Source organism: Notechis scutatus, chromosome 1, assembly GCF_049901735.1.
Source record: "Notechis scutatus isolate UNSWTSFEM ecotype Mainland chromosome 1, rNotScu1.2, whole genome shotgun sequence".
Lineage (NCBI taxonomy): Eukaryota > Metazoa > Chordata > Lepidosauria > Squamata > Elapidae > Notechis > Notechis scutatus.
Genome location: NC_142009.1, coordinates 188,227,904 through 188,247,386, shown reverse-complemented (window position 1 = coordinate 188,247,386; position 19,483 = coordinate 188,227,904). Strand labels below are relative to the sequence as shown.

Genomic DNA, 19,483 nt, shown 5'->3' with positions numbered 1-19,483 from the left:
TTTCTTCATACCTACCTCAGACGTGCAGGTAATTCTTCTTGGATGTGGAGCTTCTTGCTGCAGCTGGTACACTAAGAAAAGGTAAACAGAGACTTCACTTTACATCTTAACACAGATATGAACTTAAATCAAGCACTTGTTTTGGGGTAGGTTTCCCTTTTCTTTATTTAATGAAGAAGAATCTTCATTAAGGACACAATAACCAAAGAAGTTGTTCCATGCCGTGAGATTTTTAAAGTGATCTGTGTAATGAACAGATGGAATTCTGCATCTGTGCAGTACTTTTGCTACAGCTTTTTAGAGCTGAACATTTTGTTGGGAACCTTTCCCAGAATTGAGTCCCTATTCCCTACTATATAGCACGCATTCCTCTTACTTTTCCTGAGACTAACACTTTGGATATCGCAACACAGAGGTTTGCTCATATTTAGCAGGGAAGTATAGCACAAGTGCACGAAAAAAATTTCAGAGAAAATCTTAGTAATAAGTAACCAGCTTTTCCTCACACTAATGGGAGAGTAAAACATTAGTAGCATGTGGCAGCTTATTGTTAAGAATAGAGATAGAGTACACTTTCAAATAAAACAAACCCAATGACCATGCGGGAGCTTTATAGAGTTTCCCTCTTAGGGATGCATCAAATGTCACCAATGCCATGGTAGTACGGCTTCAAATTTGTGAAAAAGTATTTCATATCCCACCTGGATAATAAGTATCACCAACTGACAAATGTTGGGAACAGGCCTCTCTTTCTTTGATCTATCATGACATACAAATAAAATCATTTTGTTCTTTTCAAGTAAAATGTTAAAGTACTCCAGACATGTTCTAACACAAAGGATAAACAGACCTCTTTACATGAAAACATATAACCTTGACATCAAATCAGATTTGTAGGAGGAGTGACAAAACCTGGGGGTGGAGTCAAGAGAGAGATCAGCCTAGAATCCCTATGTAGCCACAAGAGAACTAAGTCCAGCCTCCCTTAAATTCTGTTAGCCCTTATCTAAACCCAAGCAGGCTATTCTTGTGGCTAGGCATGATTAGCCATAAATCAGTTTAATTGGACTTTCATATATGGACCTCATCTTTCACACTTCACAATATTCCCTTTCTGAGAGATCCTATCAGGGTGAATCATTTGAGAACAAAGTTCCCAATAGCAAATACAAATGCTATTTTTCATGGTACTAAATTAATAATATAAAATGCCAGAGGCTTAAATTCATTTTCAAACTGAGGATGAAGGGAGATAAGTTCAGTTTAGGGAAAAAAAAGGCTAATATATTGGGGAAATTAGATACCATTAATGGGACCATAATATGTTAGAGTTAAACATGTAACAAAGCCACAGATCTACTTTTGGAAACCAATTTAGCAAACATTGAAAAAGAACATCTGAGGACCATCCCAAAACTTCCAGGTTGGCCTGGGTGAGGTGTCTTATTATCCCAGTTCATAATACTTACATTTGGGCTAATCAACCTCACATGATTGTTGTTTTAGGGGAAACAGGAACTTTTAAGAATCTTGTCTTGTCTAAATAAATGTTAACTGCTGTTAAGACACTTTAAAATGGCTCTGATATTCTGTCAGATGACTCCAAGATTGTACATTTCATATTGGATGATGGTGCTTTCTTTTGGTGATGGTGGGGAACACATAGAATCAGAGACTGAGCTAAGATACATATTTTGAAATAAACACACATTTTATCAATTTATTAAATAATAGAATATAACAGAACCACCCTACAATATCTGTATGACCATGGAAAGTCTCAGGAGAATGTCTAATCTCTCCAGAGACCATTGAAAACAACTTGGGCTTCTGGATGCCCACTGGCCTCACTGGTCTAGTATTCTATCAACTCACTGAAAAATGCTCCTTCTGCAACACAACCTCCCCTTCTGTTGCCTTCATAGATTCAAAGCAGCCTTTAATGCAGGGGTGGGCAAACTACGGCCCGCGGGCCACATCCGGCCCGTTGGTCTGTCCAATCTGGCCCGCCCCTGAAAAAAAATCGCTGGGCGTGGCGTATTGCCCTGCGCCACGTGGCCCCCAAAGCTGCAAAACAGTGCGGAGCGCTCTCGGGGTAGGAAAGAAAAGAAGAACTTTGCAAAGGCCTCGGCTGGGAGTTCGAAATCACCTTCGAGTGCGACCTCTCCGAAGGTGAGTCCCCGCCGATCCCCCTTTTTTTCCGGGGCTTCCAGGCTTAAACTTTGCAAAGTTTAAGTGGCCGAGGAGCGGGAAGGGTTCCACCCGGCGGGCGGGCGGGCTGCTTGGAGCCACCTAAAGCTAGGCCGCTGCTGGTGGAGCCTTGCCCTGCCTTGGTGCCCCGTTTCCCGGCTCGGCGGTCCTGCTCAGGCGGCACTTTAAAAGCCTGCTCCCAGCACCCGAGCAACTTCCCAGCAACTTGCGGCTTCCTTTTTCCTCGTGGGCGCTCGCGCCTGGCCCCGAGCCGTGTGGCGGAGGGGAAACCTGGAGCACCGCCGGGTCGCCTCCTCCAAGCAGCCCGCCCACCCGCCCGCCGGGCGGAACCCTTCCCGCTCCTCGGCGGGAAGACGCTCCCGCCTGCAAACTTTGCCTGTGCAAAGTTTAAGCCTGGAAGCCCCGGAAACCCGAGCAACTTCCCAGCAACTTTCAGCTTCCTTTAACTCGCGGGCGCTCGCGCCTGGCCCCGAGCCGTGCGGCGGAGGGGAAGCCCGGGTGGGCGGGCGGGCTGCTTGGAGGAGGCGACCCGGCGGTGCTCCGGCAGCAGCAACAGGCAGTTCCGCCCGGCTCCGCTCAGGTGTCCGGCTGGGGCTGTCAGGAGTTGCTACCGCCGGCGCAGCTCGCGCTGCTCCAGTCCCGCATTGCCTTGGGAAGGAAAAGGCAAAACCAGGAGCCGCTGAGCCTGAGCCTCCGGTGCCGCTGCTGCCATTGCAAAGCACCGCCGCGGCTCTTCCTTTTTGCCTTTCCCTTCCCGAGGCAACGCTGGGACTGGAGCCGCGCTGAGCCACGCCGGCGGTAGCAACTCCTGACTCAGGGGGCCTCCGAGGGGAGGGGAAGGAGGAGAAGATGGGGGGAAAGGGTGGGGGGGCGATTCCCAAAAAATCTTGTGCTGACCCGGCCCGTCTGTCAAATTTTAAAAGTCAATGCGGCCCCCGAGCCAAAAAGTTTGCCCACCCCTGCTTTAATGCCATATCTCAAGCTAAACTATGGGAAAAACTGGAGACCTGCTTGATTGATCAATATTTATTTCATCTTATACCTAGGTCATGAAGGATCCTCTAGGCCATTTCACCAGTGCTGCTGGAACTGAGAAAAGCATCAAACAAAGCTGCATAGTGGCCCCACTCTTTTTTTTTTTAAGTAAAGTTTTATTGAGTTTTAACAAAACAAATAAAACATCTTATTTGAGTACAGCATGGTTCCGGGTTATCACATTTCCATACAGACACAATTTCATATGCATATTCATCTTATGTATTCAACTTCATATCTTATTACTCTTTTTCCAACTTCTCACTATTTCTCCCTTTACTTCTCTTAATTTTGTTTTATGGTTATCTCATTTTCTTCTTATTCAATTGTATTTCTTTTACCTAAATTTCTATATCTTTTTATTCATTGTACTTATACTTTCGTCTGTCTTGTTTACAATTTCATGTTCTCTTCCAACATTCTTTTTTTTTAAAGACAAATTTTATTAGTTTTACAAAACAATACACAAACAAACAAGGCATAATAACATAAAAGATCTTTTCTGAAAAAACCAACAGAACATACAAAATAGTTCCAAATTGTAATATATATATTTACGTTATCTGTTCAACTTCGTATCTTATCCCAACTTCTCCTTTTCATTCTATTATCCAAATTATATTTCTTGCTAATTAAAATTTTATTGCCTTTCAAAAACAATACACAAACAAACAAAACGTAGAACATAAAAACATAAAACATCTTTTCTGAAAGTTGCTTGATCCCAGGTTAAAACTCTTCGCACAGACACAAATTCAAAAATCATATTCACTTTATATACCATTCCATATCTTATTACCATTTTCAATTTTCTATATAGCTTCTTCCCTCTTTTATCTTTCTTAGTTTTATTTTATTTATCTCATCTCAGTTCAATTCATAATACTTATCATTCTTTGTCTGTTCTATTTCCAGCTATCCATTCATCTTTTCTCTTTAAATAAACTTCTCCTGTACACTGATTGGAGTGACGCCTTTGACTCTTTCCCCTAGCTTAATAATACTTAATATAACACTTAACTTATATTGGGATTCTGTTTAGTACATTCTAAAATTACACAATAAATTTTATGAGAAAGGAAAAAACACAACAATAACAAAGAAAAAGCATATAAGGCCACTATCAATACCATTAAGAAACTAATCATACATATTAATACTCATTTATATCTTAAGCATGTTATTCTAACTACACATATAAAAACACAATCTTATGTACCTTACAGAATCCCTTTTTTCAATTAAATTTACCCATTGTCTCTAAATGAGTTTTGTTTCTTTAAATCTTGCTTCCCACCATTAAGGCTTCTCATCCCATCCTTTCTCTCTTGCTTATTCTTCTCCTTGCCCTTTTTACCCCTTTGTCTCTCCTCCTCCCTTTTCTTCTTCTGCTTTCCCCCTTTCTGTTGTTTTCTAACCTTGTATCCACCTTTCATCTCATTTTTCTCTTTTTTGGTTGTTTTTTCAAGCCTTAAAATCCCCCTTTTCTTTTCCTCTTTCTCCTCCTCCCCAAATAGAACCATTTGTTCATCAAAGATGGCTTCTTCTTTGTCCCAGTCGTCCTGCTGCACAGTCAATTTTTCATAAGTGCATACCGCCATTTCTAGAAATTGAAAAAGAGTGCCCAAAGTATCTTTTCCATCTTGTTCTTCTTTTTTATATTTTTGATATTCAATTTTTAGTTCATCCACAAGCAATGCCATCGTGAAGAGAATTTTTTTTCCAAAACAACCACCCGAGTGTTTTTAATCAAGAATAATTCCCAAAAGTTCCAAAGTCACCAAAGAATCCAAATAAACTATTTCTTTTAATAATTTTTTTCTTTCTTCCATTTCTCCTTCTGGGGTTGCTGTTTGATCAAAGAGTTCCAATTAAGATATATCTTTTAGAAGCCGTATTAATATTCAAAGCTCTTTAAAATTCTAGGGAATCTCCTCCTTTTTCAAATTCTGCTCCAATTTTTTTTCCTCTCCCTTCCCACTTACAGCAACAATTTTCCTTTGAATGTTCAGAAATCCATACCTCCAATGCGGGTTTTCCGATTTCTTTTAAAATTCTATCGCTGTCACGTTCGGAAGGAGAGTGAAAAGGAAAAAAAAAGCTTTTCCTTTAATTTACATTCGCCGCTTGACACATTCTGGGAACGATGTTTCTTTAACAAGTTTCAAATTCCAGGATACTTTCACTGTTACTTGTCCCGGTCAGCAAAGATCACTTTCAATTCTTCACAGCTCCTCCTGCACTTTCTTTTCCCGGCTGAGCTCTTCTATGTGGCGGCCATTACTGACCGCCGCTCAGCTGCCTTTGGAAAAGGGGGTTTCGCTGGCTAGGGAAGAGAGGTGCAATATCTCTCGACCCTGCCAGACCCCCCCTGTCTTCGCCACCTTCTACGGAGGTGGCTTAGCCCCGAAGCCAAATGGCTCGGGGCACTCGGGCAGTGAACACAGGCAGGAACCGCGCACAGTCACGGATTCCTGCCTGCTCCGAAGCGCTGCAGACCGGAAATCCTCTTCCAACATTCTTAAGAAGCAAAATTCCCCCTATGATTGCCAATCGAAGTGCAACACCTTTAAATCTTATTTTTATTATCATATGAAATCTCATTAAACATTGAATTTGTGCATTCTAAAATTATAACATTCAAATTGCTAATATCTATTTTATATCATGTAGATCTCATCATTCAGAGTCTGCTAGGTACTTCCCCTTGAAAATGTAAAAAGAAAAATTCTAAAAACATAGCAAAAACAATATATATATATCTTTCCCTTTCTATCTTTCCCCCCTTCTTCTCATCCCTTTTTTAAATACCCTTCTCTCTCTAATTTTCCCTTCTGTAGTTTTCTTTTCTGCTTCTCCTTGCTGTTATACTTCTTTTTCAGACTATTTTTCTTTTTGGCTGTTCCCTTTGATCTCAAACTTTTAACTCCTTTCCCCCTTTTCCCCCTTATTACCACACTTTGCATTATTTGATCATTGAAAATGGCTTCTTCTTTGTCCCGCCCTTCTTCTTGCTCTTGAAGCTTTTCCTTTTGTTTTTCATAGTTCAGGATCTCCATTTCAAAAAATTCAAATACGAAGCCAAAGGATCTTCCTCCCCTTTCTGCATCTTCTTTCTGTTTTTTAAGACTCATCTTCAATTCCTCCAGGAGTGATGGCATTTTAAACACTTTTGAACAACCACTCGATTGACTTTAAGTAAAAACAGAAAAAGAAAGAAAAAAACCAATGCCAAAAACTTTTTTTTAAATCACCAAATGATCCCAGACTGTTCCTTCTTGTTTCTTTCCTTTACTTTTCCTTTCCGTGGGTTACTGTATCTTTTAATAAGATTTCAGTTACAATGTATCCTCGGGAGTCTTTTCAAAGTTTCACTGTTAATCCTCTTTATTTTTCCAGGTGGCACTCCATCTTTCCATTATTCCAAGTCCCACCCTTTTGCCTCCACTCTTCTCCTTTTTAGGGCTTTAAAATTCTCCTTTTGACACTTAGATTTCAGCTTAAGGTTGCCTATTAGTGTCAAAATAGATTAATATAAATTTCTTTCCATACCATTTGTAATTGTTAATATAAAGGTAAAAAAAGGGTTTTTAACCTCCTTTTCTCTCTCCTTCGCTGCTTAAAGATCTTCTTTAGAAGTATCCCTCTAGGTACTTTTAGATTCAGGGTACCTTGCTTAGATGTTCTCTGTTGTTTGGCCCGGTCTGTCCTGCTTTCCTCTTTGTCTTCCTTCTGAACAATCTTATCCAGTCGGGTTCTTCTTTGAGGTGGCCATTTCTGACCACCGCTGCAACCGCGGATTTCGGTCTGTCGCTGAAGAGACCCAAACTCTTATTCAGTTTCTATATGAACTCCATGGTAGGCAATCTCCTCAATATGAACTTTTACTTTCCAAAACTTGCTGGAAGACACATTTATGTTCTGCTCTATGCAGACAATGCAGCAACTCTTTCAAGAACACCTATAGGTCCTAAAAGAGCACTAAAAGCACTAATACAATACTGGAAGGAAAACCAGCTAGAACTCAGAAAACTACAATCAGGGAATTTGTCAAAAGGCCCAAGAGGATACATCATAGATACTCTTAAGATTGAGCACGTCTCCTGTTTCAAATAACTGGTAGTAATCCTCCATTCTGCCAGCAGTAGGGAACCCAATGGGGACTGTGTTGCTGAAAATACACAGAGGAAATAATTTGGCATCCTTAAATTCCTCGACAAGAGGTGGCCACTTTATACCCGTAGTACTGAAATTATTCTAAACCAAGCCAATAATACAACTTTTTTATGGTGCCTACTGGGCCCCTTGTCTAATTTTGCACCATTAGACTTTTTCAATCCAATTTTTTGATTGGCCCTTCAAATCCTGAAATGTGTCTTTCATGCCACCCAGGGACTAGATATAGGCTTCATTAAAATTGAGGCTAGAGTATGGATGATCATACTCAACTATCGGCTCAACTATCCTTCCCCCCCACCCTTGTCTTTGTCCCACAAATTATGAGGGATGATTTTCAGGCTGCATAGAAAAAGACAGTAGCAACATCTCATCCTTGGGCTTCTCTCCTGGTCTTCTATTCAGCATGAGATATGAGTAGGCCAAAGCACTTATTTAACAGCAGGCAGTAGACATGCAGTGCCAACAGGATTTAGCAGATAGTGCCCTATCTTTATTGCCAGTGAATCCAACAGGTATTCTGCCTCCCCTATGACATACTTAACCAAACTCAAGGTACCTAACCACAGGAGGACCTTTATTTTGGCATAATGTCCATGCCCTCCTTTTGGGTATCCTTGAAGGTTGATACAGGAAGATTCCACACCCAATGAAACAATGCCCTTATTTCTAGACAGAAACAACAGAACATGTGTTTCTCCAGCACCCGTATTAAGAGACACTCATACTAGGCTCATCTCACCATTATTACATAAATATCCAGGGCACATTGAATAATTATACACGTCCCTGCTGTTTTCAGATACCAGCCCTGGTATAACATACAGTGCTGCCAGGTTCTGCACAACAGGCTTAAAATCCATCAGGTGAAGGCCTGGGCCATAAACTAGTTTTAATGAGCATCTAGTTCATTATTCCAGAGTGCTCTGTACTATGATAGATTTAGTTTGCCACAATATGTGTGTGTGTGTGTATAACACACACACATGCATATTTTCTGTGTTATATCTTTCAGGTTTTTATAATTATTCTGATGCTTTCTAATTGACTGTACCTACCTTCCTTAGGCTGATCTTTGACTATACTAAAGATTTGAGTTGAGTTAGTATGATTGTGTTCTTTACAAAGGAGGAAAGAAAATCCATTCTTTGGTTCTTATTGACCTCTTAGAACCTGCTCTGAACAGATTAGTTGTATAACCACAAATCTTTACAAATGTAAGAGAACTGGAAATAGTCACACACAAAGGAATAGCATCTTTTAGCTGCAAGCAAGATGTCATGATAATAAAAACCGAACATCCTTAGAGTATAGGTGGTATATAGCCTAACATGAACATACATGCTTTGCAAAAGGTTATTTTTCAGCCATTTATTATTCTTATTTGCAACTGGAGACAGCAGGCATGCATTTCTAGGTGACAACTGCAGGATGTGTGACTGTTGTGATTAATGAGCTTTAATATAAGCGACACAATGAGTGCCAATTTTTATCCTTTAATCATCGTTTTGAAGACAAAAGCCTGCTTCAAGTCATTTTGTGTGTTAATGGTTTTATATTAAATAACTGGCTTGGCATATGACAAGTGACTGATCGAGTAAGTTATGACTTAAAACCTGCACACTGGGGCTCTTAAGTTCTGAAGCAGACAAAGGTTCTGACAATAGCAATTATAAAAGAGCAGCTGTGGGCAGAAGATTTTTTAAAGGTACGTCTGTTCCTTTGAGACTCCAGCAAAAGGAAACCAGGTGCAAATGAAATGAAATGAAGGTTGGCATTGCATAAATGTCGGTGCAGAACTGACATAACTCGAGTTTAATTCAACTCTGATCATGATAGATAGATCTTAGGATTTTGGTACTTGGTTGAAACAAATACACTAGAATGAAAAAACCAAAAATGCACTGCCAACCGCATCTACTTCTTCAAACAAAATAGATGCATCCTTTGTTACAAAATTACCATTTCCCAGTTAATAAGAATAACTTTGCTTTCATTTTTAATTATTCTAAGTTCTGCCTTCATGTAACTATAAGAACCTGGGTTATGTAGCACAGTTTCTGAGGCTTTTTCTTTTTCACACGTCTTGATATTATCAGAGCATAGTCTTCCTCTTCCAAGCTCCCTCCCTCCCACCCCCCACTTTTCTTTTTATTTCTATTACCTCAAGCAAAGTAATAATACAAATCAGTTTGGGCTAATATTCACATACAACAAATAATACCACTATATAAAAAACTGCATACAGTGGAACCTCGGGTTGCAACCTTAATCCGTTCCAGGACTATGGTCGCAACCCGATTTAGTCGTGACTGGAAGCACTACTGACTGCACATATGTGGACAAAAATTTGTGCGGACTGCGAAGAAGGGGAAATTGGCGCGGAAAGGGAATCTGCCGTGGCTGGGTTTGTTCGCCACCTGATTTTTGAATTGTGACCTGATTCAAAAACCGGGTGGATTTTTTAGTTGGAACCCGTTTTGGTCACAAACAGAAGTGTTTGCAACCCAAGGTTCCACTGAATTTAGTAGCATCCTTCCCCACAAGTTCCGCCAAGAAGCAAGACTTATAGAGCAAGGAGAGGCAAGGTAAATATAGGGCCTTCATGGACAGGGCAGTGAGTAAACACAATTTCAGTCCGTATATTTAAATATATGTTTGGGGTAAACTGAGCTTCTCACAAGTTCATTATTTTGCATCAACTAAGGGAGCTAAACCATGAAAGGGAAAAAAGAATTTGATTTACCCCAGAGACTTTCACAACAGTATATTCAACCAAACTTTTGTTATTTTGATTCTTTGGTCCAGATGCAACTGCTGCTTCTGAGGTTCTACAAAGAATTTCTGAAAGAATTATTAGAGGTCCTTAGCCAGTAACCTAGTTGTATGAAAGAATCTCACAAGTTACCTACCTGACCATGGTAATGAATTTAAGGACCCTGTTCTGATAAATCAAGGGAGAATTGAACAGCTTCAAACTGATCCTCTTAAAGTAATTTTTTGTGCACACCTTAAGGATAGTTCAGTTATTTATAACAACTCTACTGTTGGATATGTAATTCAGGAATTGATCATGCACCCACCATGTGGTCTTAATTACATTTAATGTTCTATAATTGCATTTGGAGAGGAGGTCAATAAGTCTGTTGATATGATTCTGGTTACATATGTACCCACTACACAGAAGGATTGTCAGTTGTCTGACCCCGGGATTAACTAATAATTATTATACAATAAAGAAAACTATACCTGCACTTGTTTTGCAGCAATGAATTGTTAATATTGTTAATTTTTTAAAAAAAAATAAATAGCAAGGAAAAAGATTTTCAAACGATGTATGTCATTTTCTTTGAAACATATTTCCCAGGCTCTTTTCTTTCCCTCTTACCAAAAAATGCATTCACATTGGTTCATATCATGTTAGATGATTTACATAATGAAATAAATGAAGCATGCATTAAAATTGGATGATATTTGTCCACACGGATCTCTTATATATCGCTAGGACCTACAAGAAGCGGCAGTAGCATATGGCGGCAAAGAAATGCAAAAATGAAGGAAAACCAAAAAGTCCAATTACTTTTTTCATAGAACCATATGTGCAAAAATGTATTACAGGTAGTCCTTAATTTACAACAGTTCACTTAGTGACCACTTGAAATTACAAAGGCATTGGAAAAAAATGACTTATGACTATTTTTCACACTTACGACCATTGCAGCATCTTCGTGGTCACATGATTTACATTCAGATGCTTGACAACTGACTTACATTTATGACAGCTGCAGTGTCCTGGGGTCATGTGGTCACCTTCTGACAAACAAAGACAATGGGGAAACTAGATTCACTTAATAACTGTGCTACTAACTTAACATGTGGCAAGAAAAGTTGTAAAACTCACTTAACAGTGACATTTATGTCACTTAGCGACATAAATGTTGGGCACAATTGTGGTTGTAAGTTGAGGAGTACCGTGTTTCTCACATAATAAGGCCGGGCCTTATTTTTGACCCCGAAAAACCGGCTAGGCCGTCTTTTCGGGGTGATTAATTTCCCCCCCTTGCATCCTCGGGTGGGCGGGCGGCGACAGCTTGGATGTTGGAGACCTTCCATCACCGTTGCTTTCCCTTCTCCCTTGCTGCCATAGCGTTACAGCAACGCCGCGGCGTTTGGCGCAGCCAAGTGCAGCCAGTCAGGGCTCCTCCCTGCAACCGGAGCCCTGAGGAGACACTTGCTTCAGGCGCTCCTGTGGCCGCCTTCCTTTGCCTTCGATGGTAAAGTGAATTATTTTAAAAACCTCCGCTCATCCTATCAGGGCCGTGCGAGCTGAGCAGAGCTGGGAAAGCAAGCGCGGGTGTTTCCTGGTTCTGCCCAACCCGTACGGCTCTGCCGCGGCCCCTGGCGGGATGAGCGGAGGTTTTAAAATAATTCACTTTACCTTCGAAGGCAAAGGAAAGGCGGCCACAGGAGCGCCTAAGCAAGCATGCCAACAACAAAGGCAAATCCTCAAGGTGGGCTGGGGGAGGTGGCTACGTGCCTCCCGGGCTGCTTCAATGCTGAGGTCCTGACTTGCAGCATCCTGCCCGTTGCCGCCGCGTCCTTTTCGCCGCCGCCTCCCTCTCCGACTGCGAAACTCGTGTGCTTCGCCAAACGCTCCGGCGAGGCGAGCTCTTTCATACATAGAGAGAGAGAGGAAAGCCGCCGGCGTGCTCGAGGCTGGCTCTTTTCTCTGGCCGAGGCTGACATCTGACTGAATCTCTATCCGCTCCTTTATCCTCACGACGGGGTCGAAGCAGTGGCGCTCTCTGGTGCGGCCACCTCAGCTTGCCAGCCTTGCCCGCTATGAGATGATACTGTGACAGCCGCTGCTGCCGCACTCCCTTCTCTTTCTCGCCTCTCCACTCCTTCGCCGGCAGGAGTGTGCGTGCCTGCTGCCACTGCCGCCGCTCCTGAGGCCATCTGGGCGGGCAGGTGGGAAAGCAAGCAAGGTGGCTGCGCTGTCTTCTTTCCCTCAGCGAAGCGCCGCCGCTTACGCCGCCCGCCGCCACCTGCGATGGGCGAGGAGGCGGCGGAGGCACCGAAATGTCACCAAGGCAACGAGTGCCTCCCCGCCGGGCCCTCCGCTCATCCCGCCAGGGCCGTGGCAGAGCCGCGCGCGCTGGGCAGAACCAGGAAACACCCGCGGCTTGCCTGCCACGGCCCTGGAGGCACTTCCTGTCAGCCTCGGCTAGGTCTAGCCCTGGCGGGATGAGCGGAGGGCCCGGCGGGAGGCACTCGTTGCCTTGGTGACATTTGGTGCCTCCGCCGCCTCGCCCATCGCAGGTGGCGGTGGCGGCGGTAAGCGGCGGCGCTCGCTGAGGGAAAGAAGACAGCGCAGCCACCTTGCTTGCTTTCCCACCTGCCCCCCAGATGGCCTCAGGAGCGGCGCAGTGGCAGCAGCGCGCACACTCCTGCCGGCGAAGGAGGAGAGGCGAGGAAAGAGAAGGGAGTGGCAGCAGCGGCTGTCACAGTATCGTCCTCAGCGGGCAAGGCTGGCAAGCTGAGGTGGCCGCACCAGAGAGCGTCACTGCCGACCCGTCGTGAGGATAAAGGAGCGGGATAGAGATTCAGTCAGATGTCAGCCTCGCAGAGAAAAGAGCCAGCCTCTCGGAGCACGCGCCTTCCCTCTCTATGTATGAAAGAGCTCGCCGCTCGGAGCGCTTGCAAGCACACGAGTTTCGCAGTCGGAGAGGGAGGCGGCGGCGAAAAGGACGCGGCGGCAACAGCAGGATGCTGCAAGTCAGACCTTGCATTGAAGCAGCCCGGGGCACGAGCCACCTCCCTCCAGCCCACCTTGAGGATTTGCCTTTGTTGTTGGTATACTTGAGCTTCAGGCGCTCCTGTGGTCGCCTTCCTTTGCCTTCTGGTAAAGTGAATTATTTAAAAACCTCCGCTCATCCCGCCAGGGTCGCGGCAGAGCCGTACGGGCTGGGCAGAACCAGGAAACACCCGCGGCTTGCTTTCCCGGCTCTGCTCAGCTCGCACGGCCCTGATAGGATGAGCGGAGGTTTTAAAATAATTCACTTTACCATCGAAGGCAAAGGGAAGGCGCCACAGGAGCGCCTGAACTGCCAGTGTCTCCTCAGGGCTCCGGTTGCAGGGAGGAGCCCTGACTGGCTGCACTTGGCTGCGCCTAAACGCCGCGGTGTTGCTGTAACGCCACGGCAGCAAGGGAGATGGGAAATTAACGGTGGCGGAAGGTCTCCCGATATGAAGTGCTCCACCAACGCAGGCAGCACCATATCCGGGCATGCAACAAAGTACTTCCTAATGGCAAGCCCCCGCCATTCCCCCCATTTCGCATGTTTAATATGGGCCTTAATTTGGGGGAGGGGCTTAATTTGGTTTTATGCCAATAAATCATGCTGGGGCTTCCTATTGGTGGAGGCCATATTGTTGGAGAAACACGGTACCTATATATTCAAAGAAATGCACATAAACAATTAAGAGAGGCTTGAAAAATGTTACAAGTTCAGGTGGAAACTGGATGAAACAAACTTAGGTTTGATACATGAGAAATAGAGTTTAAAAAAAAGCTAACCCACCCATTCCCCATATCATGAATGGTAGATTTATGAATGGGGTAGACAGTGATAATATCTAATCAAATACTCACAGTAAGATTTCCAAACTGGTGGCCTGTATTCATCAGTATCTGGGGAGAAAAAAACAGAGGAAAGCAGACAGTTTGTATAAAATACGAAACAGAATGAAAATCAGCATTCAGCAGATTTATATGTAGAATAAACATTTAGATTCATTTAAGCAGCTTCATTTTTAAAACTGATTATGTAAAGTCATCCATTTTGCCCATTTAAAGAAAAAAATTAAATCTAAGACTTCAAACGGGAAAAGAAAAAAAGGGAAACTATCATTATAACAGTATTATGGCAGGGATTTTTCCAGGGAGTCACCAGGAGTCAACACTGACTGGAAGGCACAACAATAAATTTAACAATAAAAGATATATATTTTTTAAATGCAGCATTTACATTATTCACACACACAGTACATTGGTTGAAATAAATGCAACATTAGACAACTTGAATGTTTCTTTCACACCTGAATCGGAAACACTCATAAATACTTTTCTCTTACATGCTATTAGAAAATGTTTTACTTTGTGTGTGTGTATGTGTGTGTTTCAACATTTTATTAAATTATATAATAAAATGGAAAAATGCAAAACGTTTTACTGAATGGAATTGTAACAGATTTTGTTCAGCCACTTTGCCAGTTACCTTTACAAGTGACATTACTTACTGATGCAATCGGTCCTTTACAACGAGGGTCCACAAACACCCCCCCTCCAGGGTCCATGGACTAGCACCAGTTGGCGGCATGCCGGAAACCCGTCCGTGTGAACAAGCAAAGCTTCATCTGCAGGATGCAAGCAGCATGTAAAACCACCCCACCTCCACTCCATGGAAAAACCTGTCTCCATAGAACCGGTCCCTGGTGCCCAAAAGGTTGGGGACCGCGACTTCACAACCACCTGTTCAGCAATCATTTAAACTTAAGATTAGCACTGAACAAGTAGTACTTATGACCAGTGTTTGAAGCTGCAGCCACCTTAGTATCCTCATAGTCACAAGACTGCAATCTGGATGCTTGGTTAACCAAATCCAAATTATGACATTGGAGCATCCCACAATTGTCTGATACTATTTGTTGCCAGTTTCCAACAAGCAAAGTCAATGGATAAACCATTGAAGGGAAGTGGCAAATAGTGACTATGTCACGGTACCCTTAACAACAGCCCAGAACTTGCTAAAGAATGGTAATAGGAAATGCTAATCTGCTGATATTGAGCAAGGCGGTCATATAGCGCTGCATTTTACAACCACATTGCTCAGCTTTGGAAATTCTGGTTCCAATTTCTGACATTAACTGAGGAATACCTGTCCCTTCAACTATGGCCCTACACATAGCTTCTTTTATGAAGGTGATTAAAAGTCCCTTGATCAGATTCAGACCCTCACCAATTCATACTAATATATACAATATATTATAGTACATTCCTGCCCATCCATTGTTTCATTACGTTTTCTTAGTCTCTGCCTCCCAGTAGTAGAATGGCACAAGATGATGCATAGATGGCAGCAAAGTGTTAAGAGGTTTCCTGAACGATTTTATTGTCTTCCAGCAATCATGCTGATTTTTACAGCACAACTATGGTGCCCATAATATATGTTATGAACTGTATAAATATACCTATTATTGGAAGATGACTGAGCTTTTTTAACCTATTAAGCCAAACAGCCAGGGTCTATTTCAGAGGACTGTCTATCCAATCTTTGCTTGGAAACCCTCAGTGGGTGTTTCGGTGATTAAGCATAGAATTCTTTATTGGCCAAGTGTGATTGGACACACAAGGAATTTGTCTTGGTGCAAATGCTCTCATTGTACATAAAAGAAAAGATACATTCGTCAAGAGTCAAGAATCATAAGGTACAATGCTTAATAATAGTCATAGGGTACACTAAGCCAGGGGTCCCCAACCGCCGGTCCGCGGACCGGTCCTGGTCCGCGGAACAAGCCTTACCGGGCCGCTGGTTGCTGGCGCCGCCATCTTTTTGGTAAAAAGTGCTTCCAGTGAGCTTTTCCGGTAGAAAGCTCACCGGAAGCACTTTTTCATCAAAAAGATGGCGGCGCCACGCTTCGTGAGCTTTTCCGGGTGAAAGCCATTTCTACCGAAAAAGCTCACGAAGCGCTAGCGCCGCCATCTTTTTGACAAAAATGTGCTTCGGTGAGGTCACCGGAAGCACTTTTCGTCAAAAGATGGCGGCGCCCAGTTGATGCGGTACCGGGCCGCGGCGCCCAGCTGATGCCGGTACCGGGCCGCAGCGTTGAAAAGGTTGGGGATCACTGCACTAAGCAATGAAATCATACTAGGAAACAGTCAATATAGATCGTAAGGATATAAGCGACAAAGTTACAGTCATACAGTCACAAGTGGGGGGATGGGTGATAAGGAGTGATGAGAAGATTAATAGTAATAGTAGTGCAGACTTTGTAAATAGTTGGACAGTGTTGAGGGAATTATTTGTTTAGCAGAGTGATAGTGTTTGGGAAAAAATATCCTTGTGTCTAGTTGTTCTGGTGTGCAGTGCTCTATAGCGTCGTTTTGAGGGAAGGAGTTGAAACAGTTTATGTCTGAGATATGGGGGGGTCTATAAATATTTTCACAGCCCTCTTTTTGACTCGTGCAGTATACAGGTCCTCAACTGAAGGCAGGTTGGTAGTAATTGTTTTTTTTCTGCAGTCCTAATCATCATCTGAAGTCTGTGTCTGTCCTGTTGGGTTGCAGAACCAAACCAGATAGTTATAGAGGTGGAAATGATAACTCAATAATTCCTCTGTAGAACTGTATCAGCAGCTCCTTGGGCAGTTTGAGCTTTCTGAGTTGGCGCAGAAAGAACATTCTTTGTTGTGCTTTTTTGATGATGTTTTTGATGTTAGGTGTCCATTTTAGGTCTTGGGATATGATAGAACCTAGAAATTTGAAGGTTTCTACTGTTGATACTGTGTTGTCTAGTATTGTAAGAGGTGGTAGTTTGGGAGGGTTTCTCCTAAAGTCTACCACCATTTCTACGATTTTGAGTGTGTTCAGTTCCAGATTGTTCCAGTTATACCACGAGGCAAGTTGTACAACCTCCCGTCTCTATGCGGATTCATCATTGTCTTGAATGAGACCAATCACTGTTGTATCATCTGCAAACTTCAGTATTTTAACAGATGGGTCATTTGAGATGCAGTTATTGGTATATAGGGAGAAGAGAAGTGGAGAAAGCACACAGCCCGGGGGGCTTGTGCTAATTATACAGGTATCAGATGTGATTCTGCCTAACTTCATCTGCTGCTTCCTGTCTGTTAGGAAGCTTATGATCCACTTATAAGTGTGTTCAGGTACCGCTAGTTGGTTTAGTTTAGTTAGAAGAATGTCTGGAATGATGGTATTGAATGCTGAACTGAAGTCTATAAAGAGGACCTTTGCGTAGGTATTTGGAGATTCAAGGTGTTGTAGGATGTAGTGCAGAGCCGTATTAAGAACCCAAAACCTCAGGAGGCAAGCTACTCCCTTGCTTAATAGCCGTCACAGTTAGGAAATTATATTTTGCGATGTTTTACAGAAGCCTCTTTAAGGTTTCCACTCACCGGTTCCTGTCTTATTGTTGAAAATGGACGTTGGTAGAAGTTACCGTGAACGCCCTTTCTATCTATGCTGCGAGAGAGCCCAGGATGGGTTGACTCCTTCCTATGATGTCATTTAGCTGAGTCTGTACTAAGATATAAAAGCCAGCCCCCGGGAGAGACCCCAGCTTTGGCGAAGATACTTGACAGACTGAAAGGTGTCTCTGAAAGCCCAAAATAAATACAGAAATATGTCTTACCCTCTCCGGACGAATCAAGGGAGGGGCTGGGCTCTCTCGCAGCATAGATAGAAAGGGCGTTCACGGTAACTTCTACCAACGCCCATTCTCCTCCATGCTGCATCGAGAGCCCAGGATGGGACATACCAAAGCTTGCATGTCCACGGGCGGGTCCTCGTCTGGCTCATCACACTGACTGTGGAACCACTCGTTGAAGCACCTGTCTGCCGAAGGCTGCAGTCGCCGAGGCAAAAGCATCCAGACGGTAGTGTCTGATGAAAGGAGACGGGGATGTCCACGTGGCCGCACGACAAATCTCCTCCAAGGATGCTTGGGTCACCCAGGCAGCAGAAGTGGCCGCGCTTCTGGTAGAGTGCGCCGTCAGACCTCGGGGAACCGGAAGGGCCACAGCTTTGTAGGCCTGCTCAATGCAAGACCTGACCCACCTGCTAATAGTAGGAGAAGAGGCCTTGTGCCCCAAGTGAGAAGGGAAAAAGGAAACAAACATGGCTTCTGACTTCCTGAAGGAGGAAGTGCGCTTAATGTATATTCTAAGAGCCCTTCTTACGTCTAGCGTGTGCCACTGCCGCTCTAAGTCATGGTGTGGGAGAGGACAGAAGTCAGGCAAAACAATGTCCTGGGACCTGTGAAACCAGGTGTTAACCTTCGGAATAAATGAGGGGTCCAGACGAAGAACAACCCTATCATCGTGAAAGGAACAAAGGTCCTGTCTGATGGAAAGAGCAGCAAGCTCGGAAACCCTCCTGGCAGAAGTGATGGCAACAAGGAACACTACCTTCAGAGTCAGGAAATGGAGAGACACTGTTCTAAGGGGTTCAAAGGGGGGCTTTGTAAGGGCATTAAGGACCAAATGAAGGTCCCAGGAAGGATACCTGTGAACCACCGGAGGGTGCAGGTTGGAAGCCCCTTTCAAAAACCTCCTGACTGAAGTGTGATGGGATAAGGAAGGAAGCAAACCCCATGAAAGGACTGAGGAGAGGGCCGCAACCTGCCTGCGTAAGGTGTTGGGGGCCAAACCTTTCTCCAGCCCATGCTGAAGGAAGCTAAGAACTTCTGCCAACTGGGCTGAAGCAGGAGAAAGACCCTCCCTGAGGCACCATCGGGAAAAAGCCTTCCAGGTGGCATCATAGATGCGCCTTGTAGAAGGTTTGCGAGAAGCCAGGATAGTGAGGATGACCCTTTCTGGAAGATCAGCCTCCTCTAGCCACTGCCGCTCAAGTGCCACACGGTCAGCTTGAACCACTGGGGCTCTGGGTGGAGCAGGGCCCCCTGGTGAAGGGAGATTAGATGGGCAGGGATCCTCCAAGGAGAAGCCACTGATAGGTTGACCAGGTCTGCAAACCAGGGCCTCCTTGGCCAATAGGGTGCCAGGAGGAGCTCCGCACGTTCCTCCAACCTCTTCCGAATTACTGCCGGAATGATGGGAAGCGGGGGAAAGGCATAGAGGAGACCCTTGGGCCATCTGCACCGAAGAGCATTGGTCCCCTCCGCTCCCTGGCAAGGAAACCTGGTGAAGAATCTGGTGACTTGGGCGTTTTGAGGAGTGGAGAAAAGATCCACCTCCGGTGTTCCGAATCTGAGGGAAAGATCCCTGAATAGAGACGGAGGAATGGACCATTCTGCCTGGT

At 43.9% G+C, this 19,483-nt stretch overlaps 1 protein-coding gene across 1 annotated transcript in view; it reads right to left on the bottom strand.

Annotated features, from left to right (window-relative positions):
• CHN1 (chimerin 1) overlaps positions 1-19,483 on the bottom strand; it is a 122,717-nt gene that overhangs the window by 65,464 nt on the left and 37,770 nt on the right. The window contains exons 2-3 of the mRNA XM_087949690.1: positions 14,078-14,116; positions 16-71 (exon numbers count right to left, since the gene is read on the bottom strand). Of these exons, the coding sequence (XP_087805816.1) occupies positions 16-71; positions 14,078-14,116 (95 nt within the window). The remainder of the gene's footprint in view (positions 1-15; positions 72-14,077; positions 14,117-19,483) is intronic.